We start from the raw sequence: 27,136 nt of genomic DNA, 5'->3' as shown, positions 1-27,136 counted from the left end.
TAATGATCACGCCTGTAATCGCAGCACTTTGGGAGGCCAAGGCGGGTGGATCACAAGGTTAGGAGATCGAGACCATCCTGCTTAACACGGTGAAACCCCGTCTCTACTAAAAATACAGAAAAAAAAACCAAAAAAAACTTAGCTGGGCGTGGTGGCGGGTGCGTGTAGTCCCAGCTACTCAGGAGGCTGAGGCAGGAGAATGGCCTGAACCCAGGAGGCGGAGCTTGTGGTGAGCTGAGATTGCACCACTATACTCCAGCCTGGGTGACAGAGCGAGACTCCGTCTCAAGGAAAAAAAAAAAAAAAAAATGAATGAATAGGCTCATTACACTTTGCCGGTGACTCTTTCCCACTGGGCAGCCCCCGCCGGCCCCTGTTGCTGTGACTTCCTCTGCCGGTGCAGGGCAAGCCTCTCACGGCTGTCCGCCGGGTCAGTAGGCCTGGGATTGGGCCTTGGCTTTTCGGCTCCTGTGCTGGAGGATTTAAGGCAGACTACTGGCTCTCCCTGAGGTTGTTAACACAAGGGACTGTCACAGAGATTGCATCCCTGAGTGAAGGCACCTTGGAGCCCCTGTCCTGGGGAGCAGTGCCGCCCACGTCTCACTCACACGCTCTTTCTGGATACCAGCTCTGACCTGGGGCTTCAGCTGGAGATGCCAGAGAACTCAGGGATCTGCTTCCCAGGGGCAGGGCAGGCTGGGATAAGCTGGGACCTGGGCATGGACAGAAATGCTAAGGTGTGGCATTGCCTGTGACAACAGAGGTGTGGCCAGAGAGGACTTCCCGGGGTGTGGGTGGATCTCCTTCTGAAGGACTTAGCGCTGTTCCAAGGAGAGGTCGGGGGAGCTGGTGCTCTGTGCAGAGGGGATGGCAGAGAGCAGAGCTTGCAGCTGGGAATGAGTGGGGATGGTAGGTGCTGAGCAAGTGCTGGGGGGGCCTGTGCTCAAGAGGCTGTGTGTTCAAGGAGCCCAGGGGCTGGGACCCAGGATCCAGGACAGAGGGAAGCAGGGCCTTGGCTGTGCAATGGGTGGGGCCTGGGGTGGAAGGAGGGCTGTTGGGGTGGCCCTGTCGTGTAGAGAGGGCAGTGGGAGTGGACGATTCCTGGGACCACCCAGCTCTGACAGGCAGCACCAAGAACAGGGGAGAGAAGGCGAGTGGGGCTTGGGGCTTCTCTGCGGGTTTCCCCGCCCGCCTGCCTTAGAGGGCTGCTGCCCTGCAGGTGTGGGGCCAGCCCGCCCCGCCCAGCTGCCCTGGCTTCTGGGATTTCCACAAGTCACATGGGGCCTCGGAGGAGCTCAAGGGGCCCAGGATCTTTCCATGGGGCGAGGGGCTGGGAGCAGCGTCGGGCCAGCGGAGGTGGGTGAGGACAGGCATAGTAGGGACAGGCATGGGCCTCCTGAGTCCTTCTTCTCTGGGCCTCAGCTTCCTCTCCTGGAAACAGGGGAAGCGCTGCCATCGGCGGGGAGGTCCTGCGGGGGAGGAATGGTGCCCATGGGGTTGGGTCCCCACGAGCTTGTGACCACCACACTCTCCTCCCGCGTCCAGGAACAGAGTTCGAGTACACCGACTCGGAGAGCGAGGTCAAGGTGCGCAAGCGGTCGCCTGCAGGGCTGCTGCGGCCCAAGAAGGGACTGGGGGAACCGGGACCCTCCCTGGCCGCACCCACGCCTGGCGCCCGCGGCCCTGGCCCCAGCAGCCCGGACAAGGCCAAGCTGGCGGTGGAGAAGGGGCGCAAGGCCCGGAAGCTGCGGGGTCCCAAGGAGCCTGGCTTCGAGGCAGGGCCCGAAGCCAGCGACGACGACCTGTGGACGCGGCGCCGCAGCGAGCGCATCTTCCTGCACGACGCCTCAGCTGCTGCACCAGCGCCCACCAGCACCGCGCCCGCCACCAAGGCCAGCCGCTGCGCCAAGGGCGGTCCCCTGAGCCCGCGCAAGGACGCCGGGCGTGCAAAGGACAGGAAGGACCCCAGGAAGGTAGGGGCTGCGTGGGGAGGGGAGCCGCAGAAGGGTTCCTGGGGTTCCGTGAGGGAGGGGCCCTCTCCCCTCCCAGCCTAGGGAAGCGGCTTCACTGTTAGGGGACTCGGACTCGGCTCCAGGCCCGCCCAGAGACCCTGCTAGGACTCAGCCACAGGAGGAGCTGGGCACCTGTTCCTTTGTTTCTTAAGAGTCAAGTCTTGCTCTGTCACCAGGCTGGAGTGCAGTGGCCTGATCATGGCTCACTGCAGCCTTCACCTCCTGGCCTCTAGCAGTCCTCCTGCCTCAGCCTCCCAAATAGCTGGATTTTCAGGCACATATCACTGCAGCCGGCTAATTTATTTTTTGTAGAGATGGGATCTCGCCGTGTTTCCTGGGCTGATCTTGAACTCCTGACCTTTAGCGATTCTCCTGCCCCAACCTCCCAAAATGCTGAGATTACAGGCATGAGCCACCGTGCTTGGCAACCCATTTCTTACAGAGGTCCTTACTGTCTCTTCTTGTGTCTCAGAAGATGACTTTAAAAAGTGAATAAAATACCTGGAGGAGGCTGAGGCAGGAGAATGGCGTGAACCCGGGAGGCGGGGCTTGCAGTGAGCCGAGATTGCGCCACTGCACTCCAGCCTGGACGGCAGAGCGAGACTCCATCTCAAAAAAAAAAAAAAAAAAAAAAAAAAAACCTGGAACTCCAAAGGAAGACAGTGATATTGACCACAGTTATCAAAATATTGGAAAGACCCTTCTCTGATATGGTACCTATATGTTCCTTTAGAGATGTATTTAATTAATAAACACATCTGGCAGTGGGTCTGGTAAATACCATACTTAAAATTTTATTATTTTATGTTTTAAAGACAGAGTCTCACTCTGTCACCCAGGCCAGAGGGGAGTGCTGTGATCATGGTTCACTGTGACCTTGAACTCCTGGACTCAAGCAGTCCTCCCACCTCAGCCTCCTGAGTAGCTGGGACTACAGGTGCACACCACCATGCCCAGCTAATTTTTAAATTTTAAGTATAGACAAGGTCTTGCTGCGTTGCCCAGGCTGGTTTCAAACTGTTCTCCTGCCTCAGCCTCTCAGAGTGTTGGGATTCCAGGTGTGAGCCACCGCACCCGGCTAGTGCTGTACTTCTGAAGCAATGAGTGTAAAGGATGATTTAAGGTCCCTGCAGTTAACTGTTGTGTGCTGCAAGACTCCGTGGTTTCCATAGGTGGCAAAGTCACCGGCGCTGCTGGTACTTTTGTGGTTTTGTGGCCTCTACTCTCACCTGAAGGAAAACCCCATTTTTTTAAAGATTAAAATATGAAAATACAGGTGGCATTTTCTTTCCTACCCATTTACAGATTTCCTAAATTCTCTATGTGAACACCACAGAGTAAGAAAACTTGCTTTTTGACAACTTTATGATAACTGGACCTGTTACCCTTTTTGCACTGGCCACTAGGAAGCTGATGGCCAGTTGCTTCCTCCTCTTATTCGGATGCGTTCAGACTTAATAGCTAGGTTTTGACGGTGTTCGGACTCAGGCCTCTCCACCCTGAGCCCTTGATGTAGGACGAACCCTCAAATAACAATGACATTCTAGAGAAAATCACAAAAAAGGTGAGAGTCACATTGATTTCCTGACAAAGGGGTAGTAGCGAGAAAGTGGCCAGTATAAGCACCATCCATAGGCACCTTGGATTTGTGCTCTTGTCTCCTTGTGGCAGAGGCCATCTCAAGATTTTTGAAGGCCTTGCAGGGCAAGTATCAACAATTAGTAACAATAATAATAATGATCCAGCCGGGCGCAGTGGCAGGCGCCTGTGATCCCAGCTACTCGGGAGGCTGAGGCAGGAGAATCTCTTGAGCCCAGGAGGCGGAGGTTGCAGTGAGCTGAGATCGCGCCACTGCCCTCCAGCCTGGGCGATAGAGTGAGACTCTGTCTCCAAAAATAAAATAACAATGCTACCAAGTAGCACATAGTAGGCCCAGACATGTTCTAACCCCTTCACCGCGCACACTTAACGTGCAGGACCGTGTGAAGTGGGTTCCTCCTATGAACCATACTCTATAGGTGGCTCACATACCGACAGGCACCAGACTGGCTGTGGTGGCTCACACCTGCAATCCCAGCACTTTGAGATGGGAGGAGCCTTTAAGGCCAGGAGTTTTGAGACTGGCCTGGGCAACATAGCAATACCCTGCCTCTACCCAAAAAAAAAAAAAAAAATACAATTAGCTGAGAGTAGTGGTGGCAAGTTACTGTAGTCCCACCTACTCTGGCAGCTGAGGCAGAGAGACTGCTTGAGCCTAGGAGGTAAAGGCTGCAGTGAGCTATGATCGTACTGCCTCACTCCAGCCTGGGCAACAGAGCCCAAGACTCTGTGTCAAAATAAAGAAAAAGGCTGGATGCAGTGGCTCACGCCTGTAATCCCAGCACTTTGGGAGGCCGAGGTGGGCAGATCACCTGAGGTCAGGAGTTCAAGACCAGCCTGGTCAACATGGTGAAACTCCATTTCTACTAAAAATAAAAAAAAAAAAAATTAGCTGGGCGTGGTAGGGGGTGCCTGTAGTCCCAGCTACTCTGGAGGCTGAGGCAGGAGAATCGCTTTAACCTGGGAGGCAGAGGTTGCAGTGAGCCGAGTTTGCGCCACTGCACTTCAGTCTGGGCAACAGAGTGAGACTCCGTCTCAAAAAAAAAACAAAAACGAAAACAAAAAGAACAGCTGTCTGTCCAAGGTTCCAGCAGCAAATGATCAATAGAGCAGGACTTTGAACACTGGGGACGTAGCTTCATTTCTGGCTCCTTAACCGCGGAGCTGCACTGCCTCTTTGGGCGTTTCCCAGGAGTTCCTTCTGTTGGAGTCCAGGGTTTCCAATTCCTGGCATCTGAACAGCTGAATACCCAGCTGTTATATCCAGCTGTAATACCAGAGGCTCACCCAGTGTCTGCCTTTCAATAGTGTAGCAGGAACCTGGAACAGAACGGATTCCTTGTTGACAAACAGAGGCTCAAACACCCAAGGAAAATCACCCCACATCCCAGCATCCCGAGAACAGACACTGTTAATGTTTTTTGTTTGTTTTTGGAGACAAGGTCTCCCTCTGTTGCCCATGCTGGAATACAGTGGTGCAGTCATGGCTCACTGCAGCCTCCACCTCCCAGGCTCAGGTGATCTACCCACCTCAGCCTCTGGAGTAGCTAAGACTATACATGTGTGCCAGCATGCCTGGCTAATTTTTTTTTTTTTTTTTGAGACGGAGTCTTGCTCTGTTGCTCAGGTGGGAGTGCAATGGCATGATCTCAGCTCACTGCAACGTCTGCCTCCTGGGTTCAAGCGATTATCCTGCCTCAGCCTCCCAAGTAGCTGGGATTACAGGCGTGCGCCACTGCACCTGGCCAATTTTTGTATTTTTAATAGAGGCAGGGCTTCTCCATGTTGGCCAGGCTGGTCTCAAACTCCTGACGTCAGGTGATCCACCCACCTTGACCTCTCAAAGTGCTGGGATTACAGGCATGAGCCACCACACCCAGCCTACCTGGCTAATTTTTAAAAATTTTTTGTGGAGACAGGATCTCACTGTGTTGCCCAGGCTGGTCTTGAACTCCTGGGCTCAAGCAGTTCACTCACCTCAGCCTCCCAAAGGCTTGAAATTATAGGTGTGAGCCACCACACCCGGCCCAACATTTTTTTGAAATATACTTTCATACAGTATTCCCCTCTTAGCTGTGGAGGATATGTTCTAAGGAGCCCTGTGGATACTTGAGACCACCATGGGTAATACTAAACCCTCTATTATAAGCAATCAGGTACCGTGGCTGTAACTTACAGCTTGAGGTGCAACAGCAAAACTAGCACGGGTGTTTTTCCTTCTTCACGGTTTCACAGATAGACGATTCTTTTTGTTTGTTTGTTTGTTTTTTGACACATAGTCTTGCTCTTTCGTCCAGGCTGGAGTACAGTGGTGCGATCTCAGCTCACTGCAGCCTCCGTCTCCTGGGTTCAAACAAGCAGCTCTCCTGCCTCAGCCTCCCGAGTAGCTGAGATTACAGATGCCCACCACCATGCCCAACTAATTTTTGTATTTTAATAGAAACATGATTTCACCATGTTGGTCAGGCTGATCTCGAACTCCTGACCTCAAATGATCTGCCCACCTCAGCCTCCCAAAGTGCTGAGATTACGGTCATGGGCCACCACGCCCGGCTGTATTCTGCTTTTCAGACTTAGTTCAGTCTGTGTTATATCAGGTGTACTGCCACATGGGACAGGCTTTTACTTTTATTTTCTATCTTTTTATTTTTTTAAAAAAGACAGAATCTGTCCCACTGCCCAGACTGGAGTACAGTGGTGAGATCTTGGTTCACTGAAACCTCTGCCTCCCAGGTTCAAGCGATTCTCTTGCCTCAGCCTCCCGAGTAGCTGGGATTACAGGCGTTCACCACCATGCCCGGCTAACTTGTGTTTTCAATAGAGACAAGGTTTCGCCATATTGGCCAGTCTCATCTCGAACTCCTGACCTCAGGTGATCTGCCCACCTCAGCCTCCCAAAGTGTTGGGATTATAGGCATGAGCCACCACGCTCGGCCTTTTGTCTTTATTTTTATTGTATTTATTTATGAGAGACAGAGTCTTGCTCTGTTGCCCAGTTTGGAGTGCAGTGGCAATTGTAGCTCACTGCAGCCTCGAATTTCCAAGTTTAAGCAGTTCTCCTGCCTCAGTCTCCTCTGAGTAGGTGGGACCACAGGTGCACGCCACCACACCTTGCTAATTTTTTTTTTTAACAAGAGATGGTGGTCTCGGCTGGGCGCGATGGCCCATACCTGTAATCCCAGCACTTTGGGAGACCAAGGCGGGTAGATCACGAGGTCAGGAGTTCGAGACCAGCCTGGCCAATATGGTGAAACCCTGCCTCTACTAAAAAAATACAAAAAAATTAGCTGGGCATGGTGGTGGGTGCCTGTAGTCGCTACTCAGGAGGCTGAGGCAGGAGAATCGCTTGAACCTGGGAGGCGGAGGTTTCAGTGAGCCGAGATTGTGCCACTGCACTCTCTGCACTCCAGCCTGGGTGACAGAGCGAGACTCCATCTCAAAAAAAAAAGGGACAGTGTGTTGCTCAGGCTGGTTCAAACTCTTGGGCTCAAGTGATCCTCCTGCCTCGACCACATAAAGTGCTGGGATTACAGGCACATGCCCTTCATGTATACCACCACGTCTGACTAATTAAAAAAAAATATATTTTTGTGTAGATGGGGTGGAGTCTCCTTATGTTGCCCAGGCTGGTCTCAAACCCCTGGGCTCAAGCAATCCTCCTGCCTTAGCCTCCCACAGTGCTGGGATTACAGGTATAAGCCACCACGCCTGGCCATCAGTATTTTTGTTTGTTTGTTTTTTGAGACAGAGTCTCACTCTTGTGGCTGGAGTGCAGTGGCGCGACCTCAGCTCACTGCAACCTCTGCCTCCCGGGTTCAAGCGATTGTCTTGCCTCAGCCTCCCAAGTAGCTGGGATTACAGGCACATGCCCTTCACGCCTGGCTAATTCTTGTATTTTTAGTAGAGATGGGATTTCACCATGTTGGCTGGGCTGGCCTGGCCTTGAACTCCTGGCCTCAAGTGATCCGCCTGCCTTGGCCTCCCAAAGTGCTGGGATTACAGGCGTGAGCCACTGCGCCTGGCTGTCAGTATTTTTGAATGGTTGAATGCCATCCCTCCGCCCGCCTGTCTCCCACCACTGACCCTGCTGGCAGTTGGTGGTTTGGGTGATGATGGTGTTTTGCTGTCATAATTACCAAAGCAGTCAGCGTCTCTGTTTTGTGTACAGAGCTTCTATCACGTCGGAAGTTATTTTCTTATTTATTTTATTTTTTTTACAAAAAAGTAGGGGAAGGCTCCCAGCCATGGGTGTTCTGATCAAAGGGAAAGAAAGAGTTACTGGTTTTATCTGATTATAACAGTAATTTGGAAGATAAAGAAAAGAAAAATCCACTCAGGCCTTTTTTTTTTTTTTCCTGCTGTCATTTCCTTTTGTTCCCTTGTGGGTACAGCTGCAGGGACATGTACCAGGAGCTGCAGCTATCTGCTTAATGACAGATCCCAAAGATATGGGGATAGTGCCACTAACATTCCCTCAACACCTAAGATGCCTCTGATTCCAAAAGGATGACTTGCATTAAAGAGTTCAGCAGAAACAAGAAAATAAAACACACACACACACACATATATATTCCCCCCCCCAAAATGGGGATTAAACTGTATACTCTTTTTCCCTAGAACATGCCATTTTTTCTTTCTTTTAATGCTCTTTGCTTTGACTTTCATTTTGGATACAGATGCTGTGACTTCTGTTGTTGTCTTGGTAACATTTGACCATTATTATCTTTATTTATTACTTTTCTACTTCTCCTGGCCTTGGTTATTTGTTTTTTTTTGTTCTGTTTGTTTTTTGACAAAAGAGTCTCGCTCCATCATCCAGACTGGAGTGCAGTGGCCCAATCTCGGCTCACTGCAACCTCCACCTCCCAATTCAAGCTATTCTCCTGCCTCAGCCTCCCGAGTAGCTGGGACTACAGGCGTCCGCTACCACGCCCGGCTAATTTGTTTGTATTTTTAATAGAGACGAGGTTTCACCGCGTTAGCCAGGATGGTCTCGATCTCCTGACCTCGTGATCCTCCCACCTCGGCCTCCCAAAGTGCTGGGATTATAGGCATGAGTCACCACGCCTGGCCTTGTTTTTTTTTCTTAACTTTATTTTTGAGATGGAGTTTTGCTCTTTTTTCCCCAGGCTGGAGTGCAATGGCACGATCTCAGCTCACTGCGACCTCCGCCTACCGGACGCAAGTGATGCTTCTGCCTCAGCCACCCAAGTAGCTGAGATCACAGGCACCCCCCACCATGCCCAGCTAATGGCCATTTGTTTTAGACATGTCCTTTTTAGAAAGTGTAGACTTTTTAGCTGGGCATGGCGGTGCATGTCTGTAGTCCCAGCGACTTGGGAGGCTGAAGCAGGAGGATCACTTGAACCCAGGAAGTTGAGGCTACAGTGAGCTGTCATTGCACCATGGCTCTCCAGCCTGGGCAACAGAGCGAGACCCTGTCTCAAAAACAACAACAAAACAGAGAGTGAAAAAACAGAGGCAGCCTACAGGTCCTTCTCATCGCGGGGGTGGTTAAAGTAAATGAATTACGGTTTCTCCATACCTTGGCTCAATAGGGTGCTGTTAAAATGAAGCTCCTTTTATATGTGTCAGTCGTGTTAGGGGGGGAAACGTTGCAAGGCAGGACTGTTGGTAAGTTCCTACCTGTGCGTGTGTGGTTTGTTTTTTTTTTTTTAATACTGTGTGTGCATGGTTGTGTCTGCATAGCCTTCATATTTACAGGGTTGTGTGTGCTTGTGGAAAGTTCTAGAAGGATACACCATGCTGTTACTAGTAGCTGACTCTGTGGAGTTGGTAGGAGGGTCACTGGAGAGGAACTCACAACATATATACACTTCAGTGTTGTCTTTTTGGGTAGAGGGGGCAACAAGTAATACTAGTAATAAGATAGTAAACATTAAAAACAGCCTGTAATCCCAGCACTTTGGAAGGCCAAGGCGGGAGGATTGCTTGAGGCCAGGAGTTTGAGAGCAGCCTGGGCAACATAGCAAGACCCTGTCTCTAAAAAAATTAAATAAATAAAAATTTAGCTGGGTGTGGTGGTGTGCATCTGTAGTCCAGCTACTCAGGAGGCTGAGGTGGGAGGATAGTCTGAGCCCAGGAGGTCGAGGCTGCATTTAGTGGTGATGACGCCACTGTCCTCTGGCCTGGGCAACAAAGCGAGACCCTGTCTCCAAAAAAAAAAAAAAAACCCAAACCAAAAACTCGTGCAGGGGGAGAGAGAAGGGACATTTTGTTCCTCCCGGGAGGGCACACTTGGGGTACTACAAAACTTGGGGGAGTGAGTGAGTGAAGGGGACAGGGGTGCTGCCTGCACTTTCCCTGCCCTCTGATGGCTACTCTCTGCTGCTTCCTCCTCCAGAAGAAGAAAGGGAAAGAGGCTGGGCCAGGAGCTGGGCTGCCGCCGCCCCGAGCTCCCGCCTTGCCCTCTGAGGCTAGGGCTCCTCACGCCAGCTCCCTGACCGCTGCCAAGAGGAGCAAGGCCAAGGCCAAAGGGAAGGAGGTGAAGAAGGAGGTGAGGCTCGCCGTGCCCTGGTGGGGCACTGTGGGGGGGCTCAGCCATGCTCCTGTGGTCAGGGCAGGGGGCTCCACCTGCTGCTCTGTATTTACCCTCCCTGTAGCTGTGGCTCAGAGAGGTTGCAGTTGATGGAGGTGACCTGGCCATCCCCGTGCTCCAGGGATAGGGAGATACTGGGGACTCCGCTCCTGTCCTCAGGAAATGCCTGCTCTAGCGGGGGTGGGGGACACTGGAACAGAGACCAAAGACCTGGGTGACAGGCCCCCAGCCCAGCACCAGGTCCTCACAGGGCCCTCAGGTTTGGGTGAATTTCTTAGCCTGAGTGGCAGATGGTGGCGTGCCCACTCCCCACACCTGCTAGCCCCTGCCCGAGTGGTTTTTCCTGAAGCCCATCGGGTGTGGCTGGAGATGCTGCTGGAGTTTCTTTAAGGAGGGAACAGAGACACTCGCCGTAGTGATGAACAGAGGTATGGTAGTGAGTGCTGAGCACTGAGTGTTGATACTGAGCACAGAGTACTGAGTATTGAGCACCAAGTACTGAGCACTGGCCAGCTGGGTTTCAGGTCTATTTCACCCTCCCCCTGGCCTCTGGGGTGCCCCCAGCTGGGATCCCCGCCATGCACATGACAGATTCCCCCTGCGGCCTGACTGTGGTTCCAGGTTTCCAGAGAGGGTCCCTAGCTCGTCAGGAGCCCCGTGCCAGGTCCTAAGTCATTTGTCGGCCGTGCTCTGTCCCCAGAACCGCGGCAAGGGGGGCGCCGTGAGCAAGCTGATGGAGAGCATGGCGGCCGAGGAGGACTTTGAACCCAACCAGGACTCGAGCTTCTCGGAGGACGAGCACCTACCGCGTGGCGGGGCCGTGGAGCGGCCGCTGACCCCGGGTGAGTGGCCGTGATGCTGCATGTGCCAGGCGGGGCTGCTGGAGCCTCCCTTGGGGAAGGCAGATCTGAGCAAGGCATGAGATGTAAGGGCTGGGGGCAGGGAACCGTAGGAGCAGAGGTCCTGAGGCCGTTACCCTGGTCGATGAGTAAGGCTGGACTGGCTGCAGCTCAGTCCACTGGAGATGGGGCAAGAGAGCCGCCTTGGGGCCAGGGAGGAGGCAGGTCCTGCGGGGCTTGGGAAGGAGTTCCGTGTTGGCTCCAAGGAAAGTGAGAAGCTCTCTGAGGTTGGATGTGGAGATGTGATATGCTCAGATTGACTTTAAAATGAGCTGACTGGGCTGGGCGCGGTGGCCCATGCTTGTAATCCCAGCACTTTAGGAGACCGAGATGGGCAGATCACCTGAGGTCAGGAGTTCCAGACCAGCCAGGCCAACATGGTGAAACGCTAGTTCTACTGAAAAGACAAAAATTAGCTGGGTGTGGTAGCAGGCGCCTGTAATCCCAGCTGTTAGGGAGGCTGGGGCGGGAGAATGGCTTGAACCTGAGAGGCAGAGGTTGCGGTGAGCCAAGATCATGCCACTGCACTCCAGCCTGGGCAATAAGAGTGAAACTGTCAAAAAAAAAAAAAAAAAAAAAAAAAAAAAAAAAAAAACAGCTGTCTGGTGCTGCACAGAGAATGAGTGGGGGCCCCAGGGAAATCAGGGAGTCCAGTTAGGAGGCTGTGCTGTCCAGGTGAGAGTGGGTTGTGGCCTGGGGCTGCCATGGGGGCAGCAGGGAGGGAGGCGGGGCAGGGTGTGCACATTAGGAGGGAGACTGGATGGGAGGTAGGGTCGGGGGTGCAGGCAGATGAGAGGGGAAGGCAAGGGTGAGGACAGGTTTGGGGGAGTGGGCAGAGGCCCTGTCCCTGAGACCCGGGTCAGAGAGGGTCATGTGCTGGGTTTTGATGACTCGAGTCTGGGGTGCCTGGGAGGCACCCCAGGAAGTCACGCCCAGGCTGGGACCCAGGGGCCTGTAACCCAGAGGTAAGATTGTGAGTATATGGGGGAGCGAGTGAGAGAAGGAGTTGGCTACCCCAAGGCTGCATTGGTGAGCAGCCGCTATGTGACAACCAGCCACCACCTGTGTGTATCTCGGGGTGTGCAGGGCTGCTGGGTGGCTGTGCAGACCCCCACTGGCCTTGCTCCAGCAGTGATGGGCTGGCCAGGGATCAGCTGCTCCACGTCTGTGGGACTCTCTGCGTGTGTCGTGTATCCTGCCAGACCCGTGGCTTAAGAGGAGAAGTTGAGCCTAAGAGCTCTCTTGAGGCCTGGGCTCAGCATTGGGCCCCGGCCACTTCTGAGAGTCACGTGGCCAAGCCCAACGTCAAGGCGTGGGGAGTCCACTCTGCCTGTGACAAGGCCACGTGAGGGCTCTGTGCAGGCACAGGCAGGGATACAGCGGTCCCAACCATCCCTCTCCCAGCGAGCCATCTGGGTCTTTTTATATTCGTAATGGGAATGTTGGGGACAGACCAGGTGAAAGGTCGCACTGAGAAGGAAGGGCAGGCCCAGGTGCCGGGTCGGGGGCGCTCCAGAGAAAGGGAGGCGCCCACAGGGAGAGGGAGTAGAGGGCTGGGGCAGTGAGAGTTGACCGCCATTGGGAAGTTTGCCCCTGGGCATTCATTTCCACCAGAAAGAAAAAGTGGATGGAAAGTCTCAGAGGTACGTGGGGTGTGGTCACCTGCACCTGTAATCCCTGTGGTTTGGGAGGCTGAGGTGGGAGGATCACTTAAGACCAGGAGTTTTGGCCGGGCGCGGTGGCTCAAGCCTGTAATCCCAGCACTTTGGGAGGCCGAGGCGGGCGGATCACGAGGTCAGGAGATCGAGACCATCCTGGCTAACATGGTGAAACCCCGTCTCTACTAAAAAAAAAAAAAAATACAAAACACTAGCCGGGCGAGGTGGCAGGCGCCTGTAGTCCCAGCTACTCGGGAGGGTGAGGCAGGAGAATGGCGTAAACCCGGGAGGCGGAGCTTGCAGTGAGCTGAGATCCGGCCACTGCACTCCAGCCTGGGGGACAGAGCCAGATTCCGTCTCAAAAAAAAAAAAAAACCAGGAGTTTGAGATCAGTTGGGCAACATAGCAAGACCCTGTCTCTACAAAAAATAAAAGAATTAGCCAGGCATGGTGGTGTGCACCTGTAGTCCCAGCTACTCAGGAGGCTGAGGTGGGAGGATGGCTTGAACCCAGGAGCTCGAGGCTGCAGTGAGCTATGATCTTGCCACTGCACTCTAGGCTGGATGACAGAGCAAGCAAGACCTTGTCTCTGAAAAGATTATTATTATCATTATTATTATTATTATTATTATTATTGAGATGAAGTCTCACTCTCTGTCATCCAGGCTGGAGTACAGTGGCGTGATCTCGGCTTACTGCAGCCTCCGCCTCCCAGGTTCAAGCAGTCCTCTTGCCTCAGCCTCCCAAGTAGCAAGGACTACAGGTGTGTGCTGCCAAGCCTGGCTAATATTTGTATTTTTAGTAGAGACAGGGTTTCACCATGTTGGCTAGGATGGTCTTGATCTCCTGACCTCGTGATCTACCTGCCTCAGCCTCCCAAAGTGCTGGGATTACAGGCGTGAGCCACCGTGCCTGTCCTGAAAAAATTTATTTAAAAAAAGAAGGAGGCCGGGCACGGTGGCTCACACCTGGAATCCCAGCACTTGGGAGGCTGAGGTGGGTGGATCACCCAAGGTCAGGGGCTCGGGACCAGCCTGGCTAACATGGCAGAACCCTGTCTCTACTAAAACTACAAAAATTACCGAGGTGTGGTGGCAGACGCCTGTAATTCCAGCTACTTGGGAGGCTGAGGCAGGAGAATCACTTGAACCCGGGAGGTGGAGGTTGCAGTGAGCCGAGATCGTGCCATTGCACTCCAGCCTGGGCAACAAGATTGAAACTCCATCTCAAATAAATAAATAAAATAAAATAAAATAAAAAGAAAGTCCTAGAAGTTTGGCTGAGGGCAGCAGTAAGGGGGGTGGACGTCGTGATGGAGGATGGTGGCTGTGAGTGTCCGGTGATGGCTGGAACCCAGAGCTCCGTGCCAGTCCCAGAGGCTGCCTTGGGGTGGGAAGAGACAGCACGTGCAGGCTTTCATCCCTGGGTTCACACCCGCCTGGGGTCTTTGCAGACATCTGGGGCCAGGCAGGGGAGGGGGCTGAGGGAAGAGGGGCTGCCCACGGCACCCTGTGTGTGCCCACTGGTACACACAGGTCTGCACAGGTACACACACGTTCAGACAAAAGACGTGCACACATCTCAGCCCCACAGGCCCACCCGGCACCAGGGCCTCCAATCCAAGGGGATGACTTGGGGGTGACGGGAGGAGGGAGAGGTGTCGCAGACGCCCCTGGCTCCAGCCTTGCCTCACGGTCTGACCCCTGCAGCCCCTCGCTCCTGCATCATCGACAAGGACGAGCTGAAAGATGGCCTGCGTGTGCTCATCCCCATGGACGACAAGCTGCTATATGCCGGCCACGTGCAGACCGTGCATTCGCCAGACATGTGAGTGGGGTGGCAGGTCCGGCGCAGAACCCCGTGTCCCATACCTGCCCCGTGTCTCGGCCTCTGTGCCTGGCTGCTTCTCCTTTCTAGGCTGTGGCTTCCCCCGATGGCAGAGGGCAGGGGCATGGGTGGGCTCAGAGCTGACGGGGAGGCCCTGGGCACTTTGAGGGAGTACTGGGTGAATGCTCCCAGGGGCTGGGCGGCACGGCTGCTCCATGGCAGGAGCCATAGCGGGAAGGGGTGAGAGAGAGAGCGTGCTGGCCTCTCTCAGGATCTGGACTGCACCAGCCTGACTTGCTCTGCGACCCCTAGTTCTACAGATGAGGCAAAGGGGCCCAGAAAGGGGGAGAATTGCCAAATTCAGCAAGCCGGCAAACCTCTGAGTTCTGGTGTCACCTCCCAGTGGTCTGGGAGGCAAAGCTGGTGCTGGCGGGGTTGAGGCCCTCTGGGAGGTCTCGGCCTCTGCCACCTCAGGCCTCTTTTGCTCCCGCAGATACCGCGTGGTGGTAGAGGGTGAGCGCGGAAACCGGCCTCACATCTACTGTCTGGAGCAGCTGCTGCAGGAGGCGGTGAGAACGGGAGGGCGGGGCCTTGGGATGCTTGGGGTGGGCTGGGTGTCCAAGGCCATGGCCACAACTGTGTCCACACCTTGCACTCATCCCATGCCCTCCTAGATCATCGATGTGAGGCCAGCCTCCACTCGCTTCTTGCCACAAGGGACCAGGATTGCAGCTTACTGGAGCCAGCAGTACCGCTGCCTCTACCCAGGCACCGTGGTCCGAGGTAAGATGCCTCCTCCCCAGCTCTCCCCTGCCGCCTAACACCTCAGTATGGACTTGTTTGGCTACTAAAACCCAACTCTAACTGGCTTAAGAAGAAAGACTTGTGGGCTCACATAACTGAAAACTATATGGCCTTCAGGCATGGTTGGATCCAGGCGCCATTTAAACGATGTCATCAGGACTCCAGCTCTGAGTATCTGTCAGTAGTGCTGTCCTCTGTGCTGGCTTCACACTAGCTCCTTGGAGATTGTATTTTACCATCTTAAGAAATCTTACCATTGGATGATTTCTCAGTCCCATTTTTCCCACACAAGTTCTAGTGTGAACTGACTTGGGCCACATGGTTTTCATTGATCCTACCACTGTGAGTCTGATCGACCAGGCCTGGGTCAGATTCTCATCCCTGGGGCTAAGGAGTGAGGACACCTCCTTTTTATTCATGGGCTGAGAAAGATGGGAGGGTGACTTCCCCTGCCAAGTGGACATGTTGCTAGAATAAGAGAGAATGAGGCTGGGTGCAGTGACTCACGCCTGTAATCCCAGCACTTTGGGAGGCCAAGGTAGGTGGATCACTTGAGGTCAGGAGTTCAAGACCAGCTTGGCTAACGTGGTAAAACCCCGTCTCTACTAAAAATTAAAAAATTAGCTGGGTGTGGTGGCAGGCGCCTGTAATCCTAGCTACTTGGGAGGCTGAGGCAGGAGAATCGCTCAAACCTGGGAGGTGGAAGTTGCAGTGAGCCAAGATTGCACCACTGCACTCCAGCCTGGGTGACAGAGCGAGACTACGTCTCAAAAAAAGAAAAAAGTATGGAGGCTGGATGGAGAAAAACAACAGGTACCCTAGGAAATGGAGGTGTGGATATCAGACAGGCAAGAAAGACAGTCAAATGGTCCAACCCTTAGCTCTTGCAAAAGCAGTGTATCCTAGAGAGGGGGTATGGATGTGGATTAGACATTCTCCGCCCCCGCAAAAAAAAAAAAGCCCACCCACATGCCAAATACAGTCCACTGCTTGGCCTAACATCCATTCATACCCAGAAAATGGAAACCAATGCCAGCTCAGCAAAACAACAGATGACTGGTCCAGCCTGAATAGAGGATCTCAGGCCAGGAAGATTTATTTTTTTCCATCGTATTAGTCACTCATTTATCATCCAAATTCTGAAAGTGCTGTTAATAAGGTAGGAGTTGGCCTTAGATTCAGATTTCCTGGCATGCGCTGTGCCCCTGTACTGGGAGGTGTTGGCTGTCTTCTAGGCCTGCCTCGTGGGTATCATTCTGGATTCTTGGGCCTTCCCTGTCCCTCATCCTGGGAACTGCTTTTGTTGCATTGCATGTTTTTCTCTTTTTTGATTCAGTTCCTTGTTTTAAGCAGCGGATCTTTTAGTAGCTTTCTGAGGAAGAGTCTGTGGGAGTTAAATTTCTCACATCCTTGTGTGTTTGTAATCTCTTCATTCTACCCTTATTTTTTTAGAGATAGTTGAGCTGGGTACCCTTATTCTTTAGAGATACTTGAGCTGGTTATAAATTCGCAACTGGAAATAGTTCCCTCTCGCCATTTCAAAGACATTTTTCTTTTTTTATCTTGCTTCCCATGTTGTTGAAGACATTCAACGTTGTGAATCCCAAATCACAGTAGGAGACCTGTTTTTTTAATCTCTGGAAACTTTTAGGATCTTCTCATTATCCCTAGAGCTGCAATTCCGTGTGTGTGTGTGTGTGTTTGTGTGTGTGTGTGTGTGTGTGTGTGTGTGTGTGTATGCTCATCATGCTGGGTATCTGCAGAGGGAGGCTTTGATTTTGAAGCAAATTTCCTTGAGTCCTGGAAGCTCTACTTGTGAGCACAACTTGGATCACTGCCCTTGTGAATTTCATGTTTTCTCTGGAACTTGGGCTAGTCCCATGGTCCCTGGTGTGTGTGTCTTTTTTCCCGTTACTATTTTCTTACTTTGTTCAACTTACAGAGGTATTTTCTCTACTTTTATCTTCTAACCCCGTCTGTTTTCTTGAATTTTAAAAATTTCTGCGGTCATTTAAAAAATTCTCCACCAGCTGCGGTGGCTCACGTCTGTAATCCCAGCAATTTGGGAGCCCGATGCGGGTAGATCACTTGAACCCAGGAGTTGGAAACCAGCCTGGGCAACATAGCAAGACCCTGTCTCTACAAAAAGATAACAAAAATTGGCCAGGTTTGGGCCGGGCGTGGTGGCTCACAACCTGTAATCTCCACACTTTGGGATCCCAAGGTGGGCAGATCACCTGAGGCCAGGAGTTTGAGATCAGCCTGGGCAACATGGTGAAACCCCATCTCTACTAAAAATACAGAAATAAGCTGGGCGTGGTTGCAGGTTCCTGTTATCTGAGCTACTTGGGAGGCTAAGGCAGGAAGAAATACCTAAACCCAGGAGGTAGAGGCTGCACTGAGCCGAGATCACACCACCGCACTCTAGCCTGGGTAACATAGTGAGACTCTGTCTCAAAAAAAAAAAAGAAAAAAATTATCTGGTCTTGGTGGTATGCACCTGTTGTCCTAGCTACTTGGAAGGCCGAAGTGGGAGGATCACCTAAGCCTGGGTGATCGAGGCTGCAGTGAGCTATGATTGCAACATTGCACTCCAGCCTGGGTGACAGAGCGACACCTTGTCTGAAAAAAAACAAAAAAAAAAACAAAAAAAAATCCTAAAGAGTTATTTCTTATTCTCTGAGTATTCCTTAAAAAATTTTTTTAGCCAGGCACGGTGGCTCACGTCTGTAATCCCAGCACTTCCAGAGGCTGAGGCAGGCAGATCATGAGGTCAGGAGATCAAGACCATCCTGGCTAACACAGTGAAACCCCGTCTCTACTAAAAAAAAATGTAAAAAATCAGCCAGGCTTGGTGGCGGGTGCCTGTGGTCCCAGCTACTGGGGAGGCTGAGGCAGGAGAATGGCGTGAACCCTAGAGGCAGAGCTTGCAGTGAGCTGAGATCGCACCACTGCACTCCAGCCTGGGCAACAGAGCAAGACTCCGTCTCAAAAAAAAAAGAAAAAAAAATTTGTTTGTTTGTTTTATCAACACATTTATTTTTGAACTTTCTCAGCGGATTGTTTTTCATTTTAACTTTCTGTTTTTTTTTTTTTACTTTCTTCTTTTTTTTTTAGACAAGGTCTTTCTCTTTTTCCCAGGCTGGGGTGTAGTAGAGTGATCTCGGCTCCCTGCAACCTCCACCTCCTGGGTTCGAGTGATTCTCCTGCCTCAGCCTCCCGAGTAGCTGGGATTAGAGGCATGCATCACCATGCCTAAGCTAATTTTTTGTATTTTAAGTAGAGACAGGATTTCACCATGTTGGCCCGACTGGCCTCGAACTCCTGACCTCAGGTGATCTGCCTGCCTTGGCCTCCCAAAGTGCTGGGATTACAGGCATGAGCCACTGCACCTGGCCTCATTTTAGCTTTCTGCAGCTCCCTCTCTCTTCCCAGTCTCCATTCCTTCTGTTTGCTGGTGCTGTGCCCTTCCTCTGGTTAGAACTCCTTAGGCTTCTGGGGACCCTGAATAAAAGAAACATTATCAAGCCAATGGGAGCTCTGTGCACTCACGAGTCTTTGTCATCGGAAGTGGGCAGGAATGTTTGGTTAAAGGACTGCTTAGATTCTGCAAGACTCACATCCTTGGGGATATAGTCCCAGCACCTGGCGTTTGGGAAGAGGGCTGGGCTGTCACCCTTTGGGGGGCCTGTCCAGCCTCCTCCCTGCGCTCAGTGTCCTTCAGTCTGGAGCCTCTCTCTGGGGTGAACCTCCCAGCTCCTGCCACCTGGGCCACCCTCAGCCCATTCAGTGTTGAGGTCTCCCTCAGCCCTGCCTCCGGAGGTGCTTGGGGACTCTCGGGGCCGAGCCTTGGCAGGATTCTCTTGGGAAAACCACCACCTCCTCGTGGGTATCACCTTCTCCTAGGAGATCAAAGCCTGCTCCTGCACGTTCATCCCAGCATCTCTCCCAAAACACCACCGTTTCCCGCTGCTGCCCTCCCCTTTCCCTTTCTTAGTGTCCTTCAGGGTTGACATCCGCTTCCCTCCTTCGCTGTGGTTGCAGGAGGATCTTGGGTGTGAGCAGACACAGGTGCATGTGCTCCGCTGCCTTTTGTCACCCAAAGTCAGCTAGAAATGGGAGACCCAGGGCAGGTGCAGTGGCTCACGCCTGTAATCCCAGCACTTTGGGAGGCCGAGGTGGGTGGATCACCTCAGGTCGGGAGTTCGAGACCAGCCTGATCAACATGGAGAAACCCTGTCTCTATTAAAAATACAAAATTAGCCGAGCGTGGTGGTACATGGCTGTAATCCCAGCTCCTTGGGAGGCCAAGGCAAGAGAATCACTTGAACCCGGAAGGCGGAGGTTGCGGTGAGCCGAGATCGCGCCATTGCACTCCAGCCTGGGCAACAAGAGCAAAACTCCGTCTCAAAAACAAAGGGAGACCCAGTTCTCCTGCACAGATGGCCTGGCTCTAACACCCACATTCTGAGCCACTGTAAACCCTCACCCATGTCCCCACTGCTGTGCCGTAGAGATCAGGGTTGCACGGGGCCGGTTTCTGCTGTCCCCACCCTTGTGCCTCACTAGGGAGCTGGAGGTCCAAGGGCCTCCCCTGAGCCTCTCCTCCCACAGGGTTACTGGACCTGGAGGACGATGGGGACTTGATCACCGTGGAGTTTGACGACGGAGACACTGGCAGGATCCCCCTCTCACACATCCGCCTCCTGCCCCCTGACTATAAGATCCAATGTAAGTGACAAGCTTGTGACACCGGGACTTTTGCCAGGGGCCACCCATCCAGGCTCTCGCCCTCCAAGCCCAACTCTGGGCTCTGTCTGAAGTCATTTGGAGCTATAGGTGATGGAAGTAGCAGAAACCATGGGTGGGCTCCTGTGAGATCCCAGGGCTCCCAGGTCCTGGGTCCATGAGGACAGCCCAAGCCCAGTGGCCCAGGCCATGGGAAGCTGATCAAAAATTATTAATGGCTGGGCGCGGTGGCTCACACCTGTAATCCCAGCACTTTGGGAGGCCAGGGTGGCCAGATCATGAGGTCAAGAGATCGAGACCATGCCGGCCAACATGGTGAAACCCTGTCTCTATTAAAAATACAAAAATTAGCCAGGCGTGTTGAGATGCGCCTGTAGTCCCAGCTACTCGGGAGGCTGAGGCAGGAGGATCCCTTGAACCCGAGAGGCAGAGGTTGCAGTGAACTGAGATCCGGCCACTGCACTCCAGCCTGGCGACAGAGCAAGACTCTGTCTCAAAAAAAAAAAAAAAAAACAAAAAAAAAACCAAAGTCAGCGTCTTTATCCACCTGTCCCAGTTCCACAAAGTGCTTTGTTTTACTTCATTCATTCAGGGGCCTCTGGCTGCTCCCTGCAGATGGGATTTCCCCTGCTGGACCTCACAGCCTGTCGTGGGAGCCCACCCGGGGTCAGCCACTCGGCGTTGGTTGCTTCCGCCCCCATCCCTGATCCCCAGGACAGACCAGGGTCTTGGAAGCTCCAAGATGGGGACCCCAGGCCTGATGAGCCACTCTGTCCTCTGCCCCACAGGTGCTGAGCCATCCCCAGCCCTCCTGGTGCCGAGTGCCAAGCGCCGTAGCCGGAAGACCAGCAAAGACACTGGGGAGGGCAAAGATGGTGGTACGACTGGGTCGGAGGAGCCAGGAGCCAAGGCCCGTGGGCGTGGGCGGAAACCCAGCGCCAAGGCCAAGGGTGGTACGTTGAACCGGGCCCCAGGGCAGGGGCAGTGGGTAGAGCTCCTTCGTGCATCCAAAATCGGGGCTTGGGAACCTGCCCAAGTGCCTACCTGCTGTCTGTAAGAACTCTGAGCTGGGTGCGGTGGCTCACGCCTGTAATCCCAGCACTTTGGGAGGCCGAGGTGGGCAGATCGCCTGAGGTCAGGAGTTGGAGACCAGTCTGGGCAACATGGTGAAACCCCGTCTCTACTAAAAACACAAAAATTAACCGGGCATGGAGGTGAGTGCCTGTAATCCCAGCTACGTGGGAGGCTGAGGCAGGAGAATTGCTGGAACCCGGGAGGTGGAGGTTGCAGTGAGCCGAGATCGTGCCATTATACTCTAGCCTGGGTGACGAGTGAAACTCCGTCTCAAAAAAAAAAAAAAAAACTCTGCACCTCTGCACCTGCACCGCAGGATTGTTCTGACCAGGTGACAGATGAGGAAACTGAGGCTGAGGAGGCAGGTTGGTTTGTCAGAGGCAGAGCTGAGCTGCAGCCGGCCTGTGTTTCTTTCCAGAATCCAGAGAAAATGCTTTGTGCAGGCTGAGAGCAGAGGCTACTGAAGGACCCACTTTGGGGCCAACACAACTTAAGGTTGTTACGGGGAACCGCCGAAGGAGGCCTAAGAAGGCCGCAGCCGGTTCCGCTCAAGAAGTAGCAGAGCCAGGATTGAAAGCAGGCCTTTCTGCTGGGCGCAGTGGTCCACACCTGTTCTCAGCACTCTAGGAGGCCCCAGGCACAGGGATCGCTTGAGCCCAGGAGTTTAAGACCAGCCTGGGCAGCAGAGCAAAACTGTATCTCTACAAAAAAAAATATTAATAACACAAAAATTCCCCAGGCATAGTGGCGCATGCTTGTGGTCTCAGGTTACTTGGGAGACTGAGGCTGGAGGCTCACGTGAGCCCAGGGAGGTTAGGGCTGCAGTGAGCCCTGATCACGCCACTGCACTCCAGCTTGGGTGACTGAGACCCCATCTCAAAAAAACAAAAACAAAACCCACAGAAGCAGGTGAAAAGCCACAGCTCGTCTCTGCCAGGAAGCCCCCGCCCCAGCCTCTCATCTGTTTTGTTTTGCAGACAGAGCCGCTACCCTGGAGGAGGGGAGCCCAACAGATGAGGTCCCCAGTACCCCCTTAGCCCTGGAGCCGAGCAGCACCCCAGGTTCCAAGAAGAGTCCCCCAGAGCCTGTGGACAAGCGACCCAAGACCCCCAAGGCGCGCCCAGCACCGCCACAGCCCAGCCCCGCACCACCCGCCTTCACCAGCTGCCCAGCACCCGAACCCTTTGGGGAGCTACCAGCCCCTGCCTCCACCCTGGCCGCAGCACCCCTCATCACCATGCCCGCCACACGCCCCAAGCCCAAGAAGGCGCGGGCAGCCGAGGAGTCAGGTGCCAAGGGCCCTCGGAGGCCGGGGGAGGAGGCCGAGCTGCTTGTCAAACTGGACCACGAGGGTGTCACGTCACCCAAAAGCAAGAAGGCGAAAGAGGCCCTGCTGCTCCGGGAGGACCCAGGGGCCGGGGGCTGGCAGGAGCCCAAGAGCCTCCTGAGCCTGGGCAGCTACCCCCAGGCGGCCGGCAGCAGCGAGCCCAAGGCACCCTGGCCCAAGGCCACGGAGGGGGACCTCGCCCAGGAGCCCGGGCCGGGGCTCACGTTCGAGGACTCTGGGAACCCCAAGAGCCCGGACAAGGCCCAGGCTGAGCAGGACGGGGCGGAAGAGTCCGAGAGCAGCAGCAGCAGTAGTGGCAGCAGTAGCAGCAGCAGCAGCGGCTCCGAGACGGAAGGGGAGGAGGAAGGCGACAAGAATGGGGACGGGGGCTGCGGCGCCGGGGGCCGTAACTGCAGCGCTGCCAGCTCCAGGGCAGCCTCACCGGCCTCCTCCTCGTCCTCCTCTTCCTCCTCCTCTTCGTCTTCCTCCTCCTCGTCCTCCTCTTCCTCCTCCTCCTCCTCTTCCTCATCCTCCTCCTCCTCTTCCTCTTCATCTTCCTCCTCCTCCTCCTCCTCCTCCTCTTCCTCGTCCTCCTCCTCCTCCTCCTCCTCCTCCTCCTCTTCCTCCACCACAGACGAGGACTCTTCCTGCAGCTCAGACGATGAGGCAGCTCCCGCTCCCACGGCTGGTCCTTCTGCACAGCCGGCGCTCCCCACCAAGGCCACCAAGCGGGCCGGCAAGGCGCGGCCCTCAGCCCACTCCCCAGGCAAGAAGGCGCCTGCGCCCCAGCCCCAGGCGCCTCCTCCGCAGCCCACACAGCCTCTGCAGCCCAAGGCTCAGGCCGGGGCCAAGAGCCGACCGAAGAAGAGAGAGGGCGTCCACCTCCCCACCACCAAGGAGCTGGCCAAGCGGCAGCGCCTGCCGTCCGTGGAGAACCGGCCCAAGATCGCCGCCTTCCTGCCAGCCCGGCAGCTCTGGAAGTGGTTCGGCAAGCCCACCCAGGTAACCAGGCTCGCGCTCGGGCGGGGTGCAGGGGCTGGGGGCCTTGTCTCGCTCTGCTGAACCCACGGCTTCACGCCGTGTCTCCGCGTGTGGTAACCTCCCAGAAGCCCAGGGTGGAGGACTGGCGTCCCACTTGATGGATGGGTACACTGTGTGTCCTCAGGCACCTGGGTCTGTCGGACTCCGACGCCTGAGTCCTTCAGAGCGGAGCGGTCCTGCCCTCTAGTCCCGGGACGCAGAGCCACCCTCATGTGGAGACCAAATGAAGGAGACCGCAAAGATCAGCACAGACCCACAGGCGTCAGCGCCACGTGGAAGGAAGGGGCTTTCCAGGCCTCTGGGGTTTTTTTTTCCTTTTTTGAAACCGAGTCTGCCTCTGTTGCCCAGGCTGGAGTGCGGTGATGTGATCTTGGCTTACTGCACCCTCCACCTCCAGGGTTCAAGCAGTTCTCAGGCATCAGCCTCCCAAGTAGCTGGGATTACAGGCACCCGCCACCATGCCTGGCTAATTTTCATATTTTTAGTAGAGATGGGGTTTCACCTCGTGGGGCAGGCTGGTCTAGAACGCCTGGCTTCAAGTGATCTGCCTGCCTCGGCTTCCCAAAGTGCTGGGATTACAGGTGTGAGCCACCACGCCTGGCTTTTTCTTTTCTTTTCTTTTTTTTTCTTTTAGAGACAGGATCGTGCTCTGTCACCCAGGCTGGAGTGGTGCAGCGGCGCTATCACAGCTCACTGCAGCTTTGAACTCATGGGCCCAAGCAATTGCCCCGCCTCAGCCTCCTGAGTAGCTGGGACTACAGACGTGTGCCACCATGCTGCCCAGCTGGTTTTTAAATTTTTTTGTAGAGACAGGGTCTCACTATGTTGTCTGGGCTGCTCTTGAACCCCTGGACTCAAGTGATCCTCCTGCCTCGGCCTCCCAGAGTGCTGGGATTCCAGGTGCTAGGCCTGACAGCCTGTTGTGTGTGGCATTTGCAGTGTTCTCCCAGCCACGCCCTGGGCTCCCAGCCGCCAGTGTGGTGGTCCCAGCAGAAGGTGCCTCCTTCCCGGGTTTGCCAGCAAAAGTCCAGGGTTGAATCTCCTTGGCCTGGCCGGGATCTCATGTCCACCCCTGAGTGAATCAATATGGCCTGGAAGACAGAAAGTCCTGGCTGGCCAAGGGTCTTGTGTCTGCTGCCTGCAGCAGTGGGTTGGTTGTTCAGAAGGAGCCCTTCCAGCCTTCCTGTGGCTGGCTGTACACTCGCACACACACATGCACACAGTGCACTCACACAGCCACATGCACACATGTATACATATGCATGCACATGTACACACGAATGCACGTACAAAGTACACATGCATGCATACATGTGAATGCATGCATGTACATGAACCATGTAAACATGAACGTGCACACAAATACTACACCCAAACACACGCTTGCACACGTACACAAATGTAGGCGCATACATGTGTGCACACGCGTCCATGCACACGAACACACGTGCGCAAATGCACAGACGAACACGTGCACACACAGGCACATACACATGGCAGGACCCAGTGTGGGAAGTGAGAGTGGTTCAGACAGGCTGGCAGTGAGCCCCCAGTGTGCCGTAGGTGTGGGGCAGGAGCACCTCTTCCAGCAGGAGTCAGTGGTGTCTCAGGCAGCATTTCCAAAGCTGCTGTAGAACGGAGTTTCAAGTCTCTCTTGCCCACGTGCAGTGGCTTTAAGTCTATAATCCCAGCACTTTGGGAGGCTGAGGCGTGAGGATCACTTAAGCTTGGGAGTTTAAGGCTGCAGGGAGCTATGATTGTGCCACTACACTCCAACCTGGGCAATAGAGTGATACCTTGTCTTGAAAAAAATAATAGTTTTAGCCGGGTGCGGTGGCTCACGCCTGTAATCCCAGCACTTTGGGAGGCCCAGGCAGGAGGATCACTTGAGGTCAGGAGTTCGAGACCAGCCTGCCAACGTGGTGAAACCCCGTCTCTACTAAAAATACAAGAATCAGCCAGGCGTGGTGGTGCATGCCCGTAATCCCAGCTACTTGGAAGGGTGAGGCAGGAGAACTGCTTGAATCTGGGAGGCGGAGGCTACAGCGAGCCAAGATCGTGCCACTGCTCTCCAGCTTGGGCGATAGAGTGAGACTTCGTCTCAAAAATAATAATAGTAACACGTTTTAAAAGATAAAAAAGACCAGGCATGGTAGCTCACGCCTGTAATCCCAGCTCTTTGGGTGGCTTATGTGGGACGATCACTTGAGGCCAAAAGTTCGAGACCATCCTGGGCAACACAGACCCCCATCTCTACAAAAATAAAAATATTAGCCATGCATGGTGGTGCATTCCTGTAGTCCCATCTACTCAGGAGGCCGAGGCAGGAGGATGGCTTTAGCCCAGGAGATCGAGGCTGCAGTCAGCTATGATAGTACCACTGGATTCCAGCCTGGGTGACAGAGCAAGACCCTTTTTCTGAAAAAAGTAATTTTTAAAAAGAAAAAGAAGGCCAGGTGCAGTGGCTGACACTGCAATCCTAGTGCTTTGGGAGGCAAAGGTGGGAGGATGGTTTGAGGCCAAAAGTCTGAGACCATCCTGGGCAACCTAGTGAGACCTTGTTCTCTACAAAAATTAAAAAAAAATCAGCCGGGCGTGATGTGCGCCTGTATTCTCAGCTACTCAGAGGCTGACGTGGGAGAGGATTTCTTGAGCCTAGGAGTTCGTGGCTGCAGGGAGTCATGATCGCGCCATTGCACTCCAGCCTGGGCAACAGAGTGAGACCCTGTCTCAAAAACAAAAAGTCTCGTAGCGGCAGAATCCTTGGATTAAGTGAAGCGCCTCTTGGAGACCCAGCATGTCAAAGAGATGGAAGAGGGGCTTCCCCAGTTGGAGCGAGACAAGGGGCTCCCTTCTCTCCCCAGAGTTGGATAGGGGTTGACTTGGAGGCCGAAGGCCCGGAGTCCCAAGCGGCAGAGCCTGCCAGGCGGCGGGCTCGGCGGGGCTGGGCCAGGGCCGTGCCGTGACACACGTGTCCTTGCAGCGGCGTGGCATGAAAGGCAAGGCCCGCAAGCTCTTCTACAAGGCCATCGTGCGTGGCAAGGAGATGATCCGCATTGGGGACTGCGCCGTGTTCCTCTCCGCCGGCCGTCCCAACCTGCCCTACATTGGCCGCATCCAGAGCATGTGGGAGTCGTGGGGCAACAACATGGTGGTCCGCGTCAAGTGGTTCTACCACCCCGAGGAGACCAGCCCCGGCAAGCAGTTCCACCAGGGCCAGGTGAGCCTGCGGCACCCCCGGCTGGGCCCCCCAGTCCTAGGCAGCGTAGGGCAGACCTGAGGGCGAGCGAGGCATTCTGGGTGCTGGAGGATCAGCGGCCCTGCCCAGTGGGTCAGCCCTGTCCTGGGGCCTGGGGTCAGGTGCGGCGGCCCCGGGGCTCACCCAAGCCCCTCCCCTGTCCCCCACACAGCACTGGGACCAGAAGTCCAGCCGCAGCCTCCCGGCGGCCCTGCGGGTCTCCAGCCAGAGGAAGGACTTCATGGAGGTAGGTGGTGGTGGTGGTGGTGGTGGTGGGCAGGTTGGGGGTGGCTGCCTCCTTCCGGGCAGCTCAGACAGGGCCTGGCTCAGCATCCGCTGCTGTCCCCCA

General features: G+C 54.4%; 1 protein-coding gene across 5 annotated transcripts in view; it reads left to right on the top strand.

Moving 5' to 3' along the window:
* Positions 1-27,136, top strand: part of TNRC18 (trinucleotide repeat containing 18) — a 123,150-nt gene that overhangs the window by 93,992 nt on the left and 2,022 nt on the right. For all 5 annotated transcript variants that reach the window (XM_023197877.2, XM_023197881.2, XM_023197879.2 and 2 more), the window contains 11 exons: positions 1,546-1,973; positions 9,976-10,128; positions 10,871-11,012; positions 14,437-14,554; positions 15,048-15,123; positions 15,229-15,337; positions 19,973-20,089; positions 20,896-21,060; positions 22,159-23,510; positions 26,533-26,769; positions 26,960-27,034. In XM_023197877.2, the coding sequence (XP_023053645.2) occupies positions 1,546-1,973; positions 9,976-10,128; positions 10,871-11,012; positions 14,437-14,554; positions 15,048-15,123; positions 15,229-15,337; positions 19,973-20,089; positions 20,896-21,060; positions 22,159-23,510; positions 26,533-26,769; positions 26,960-27,034 (2,972 nt within the window). The remainder of the gene's footprint in view (positions 1-1,545; positions 1,974-9,975; positions 10,129-10,870; positions 11,013-14,436; positions 14,555-15,047; positions 15,124-15,228; positions 15,338-19,972; positions 20,090-20,895; positions 21,061-22,158; positions 23,511-26,532; positions 26,770-26,959; positions 27,035-27,136) is intronic.

Source organism: Piliocolobus tephrosceles, chromosome 8 (assembly GCF_002776525.5).
Source record: "Piliocolobus tephrosceles isolate RC106 chromosome 8, ASM277652v3, whole genome shotgun sequence".
Taxonomy (NCBI): Eukaryota; Metazoa; Chordata; class Mammalia; order Primates; family Cercopithecidae; genus Piliocolobus; species Piliocolobus tephrosceles.
The sequence above is the reverse complement of the archived record's forward strand: the minus strand, read 5'-3'. Positions and strand labels throughout refer to the sequence as shown.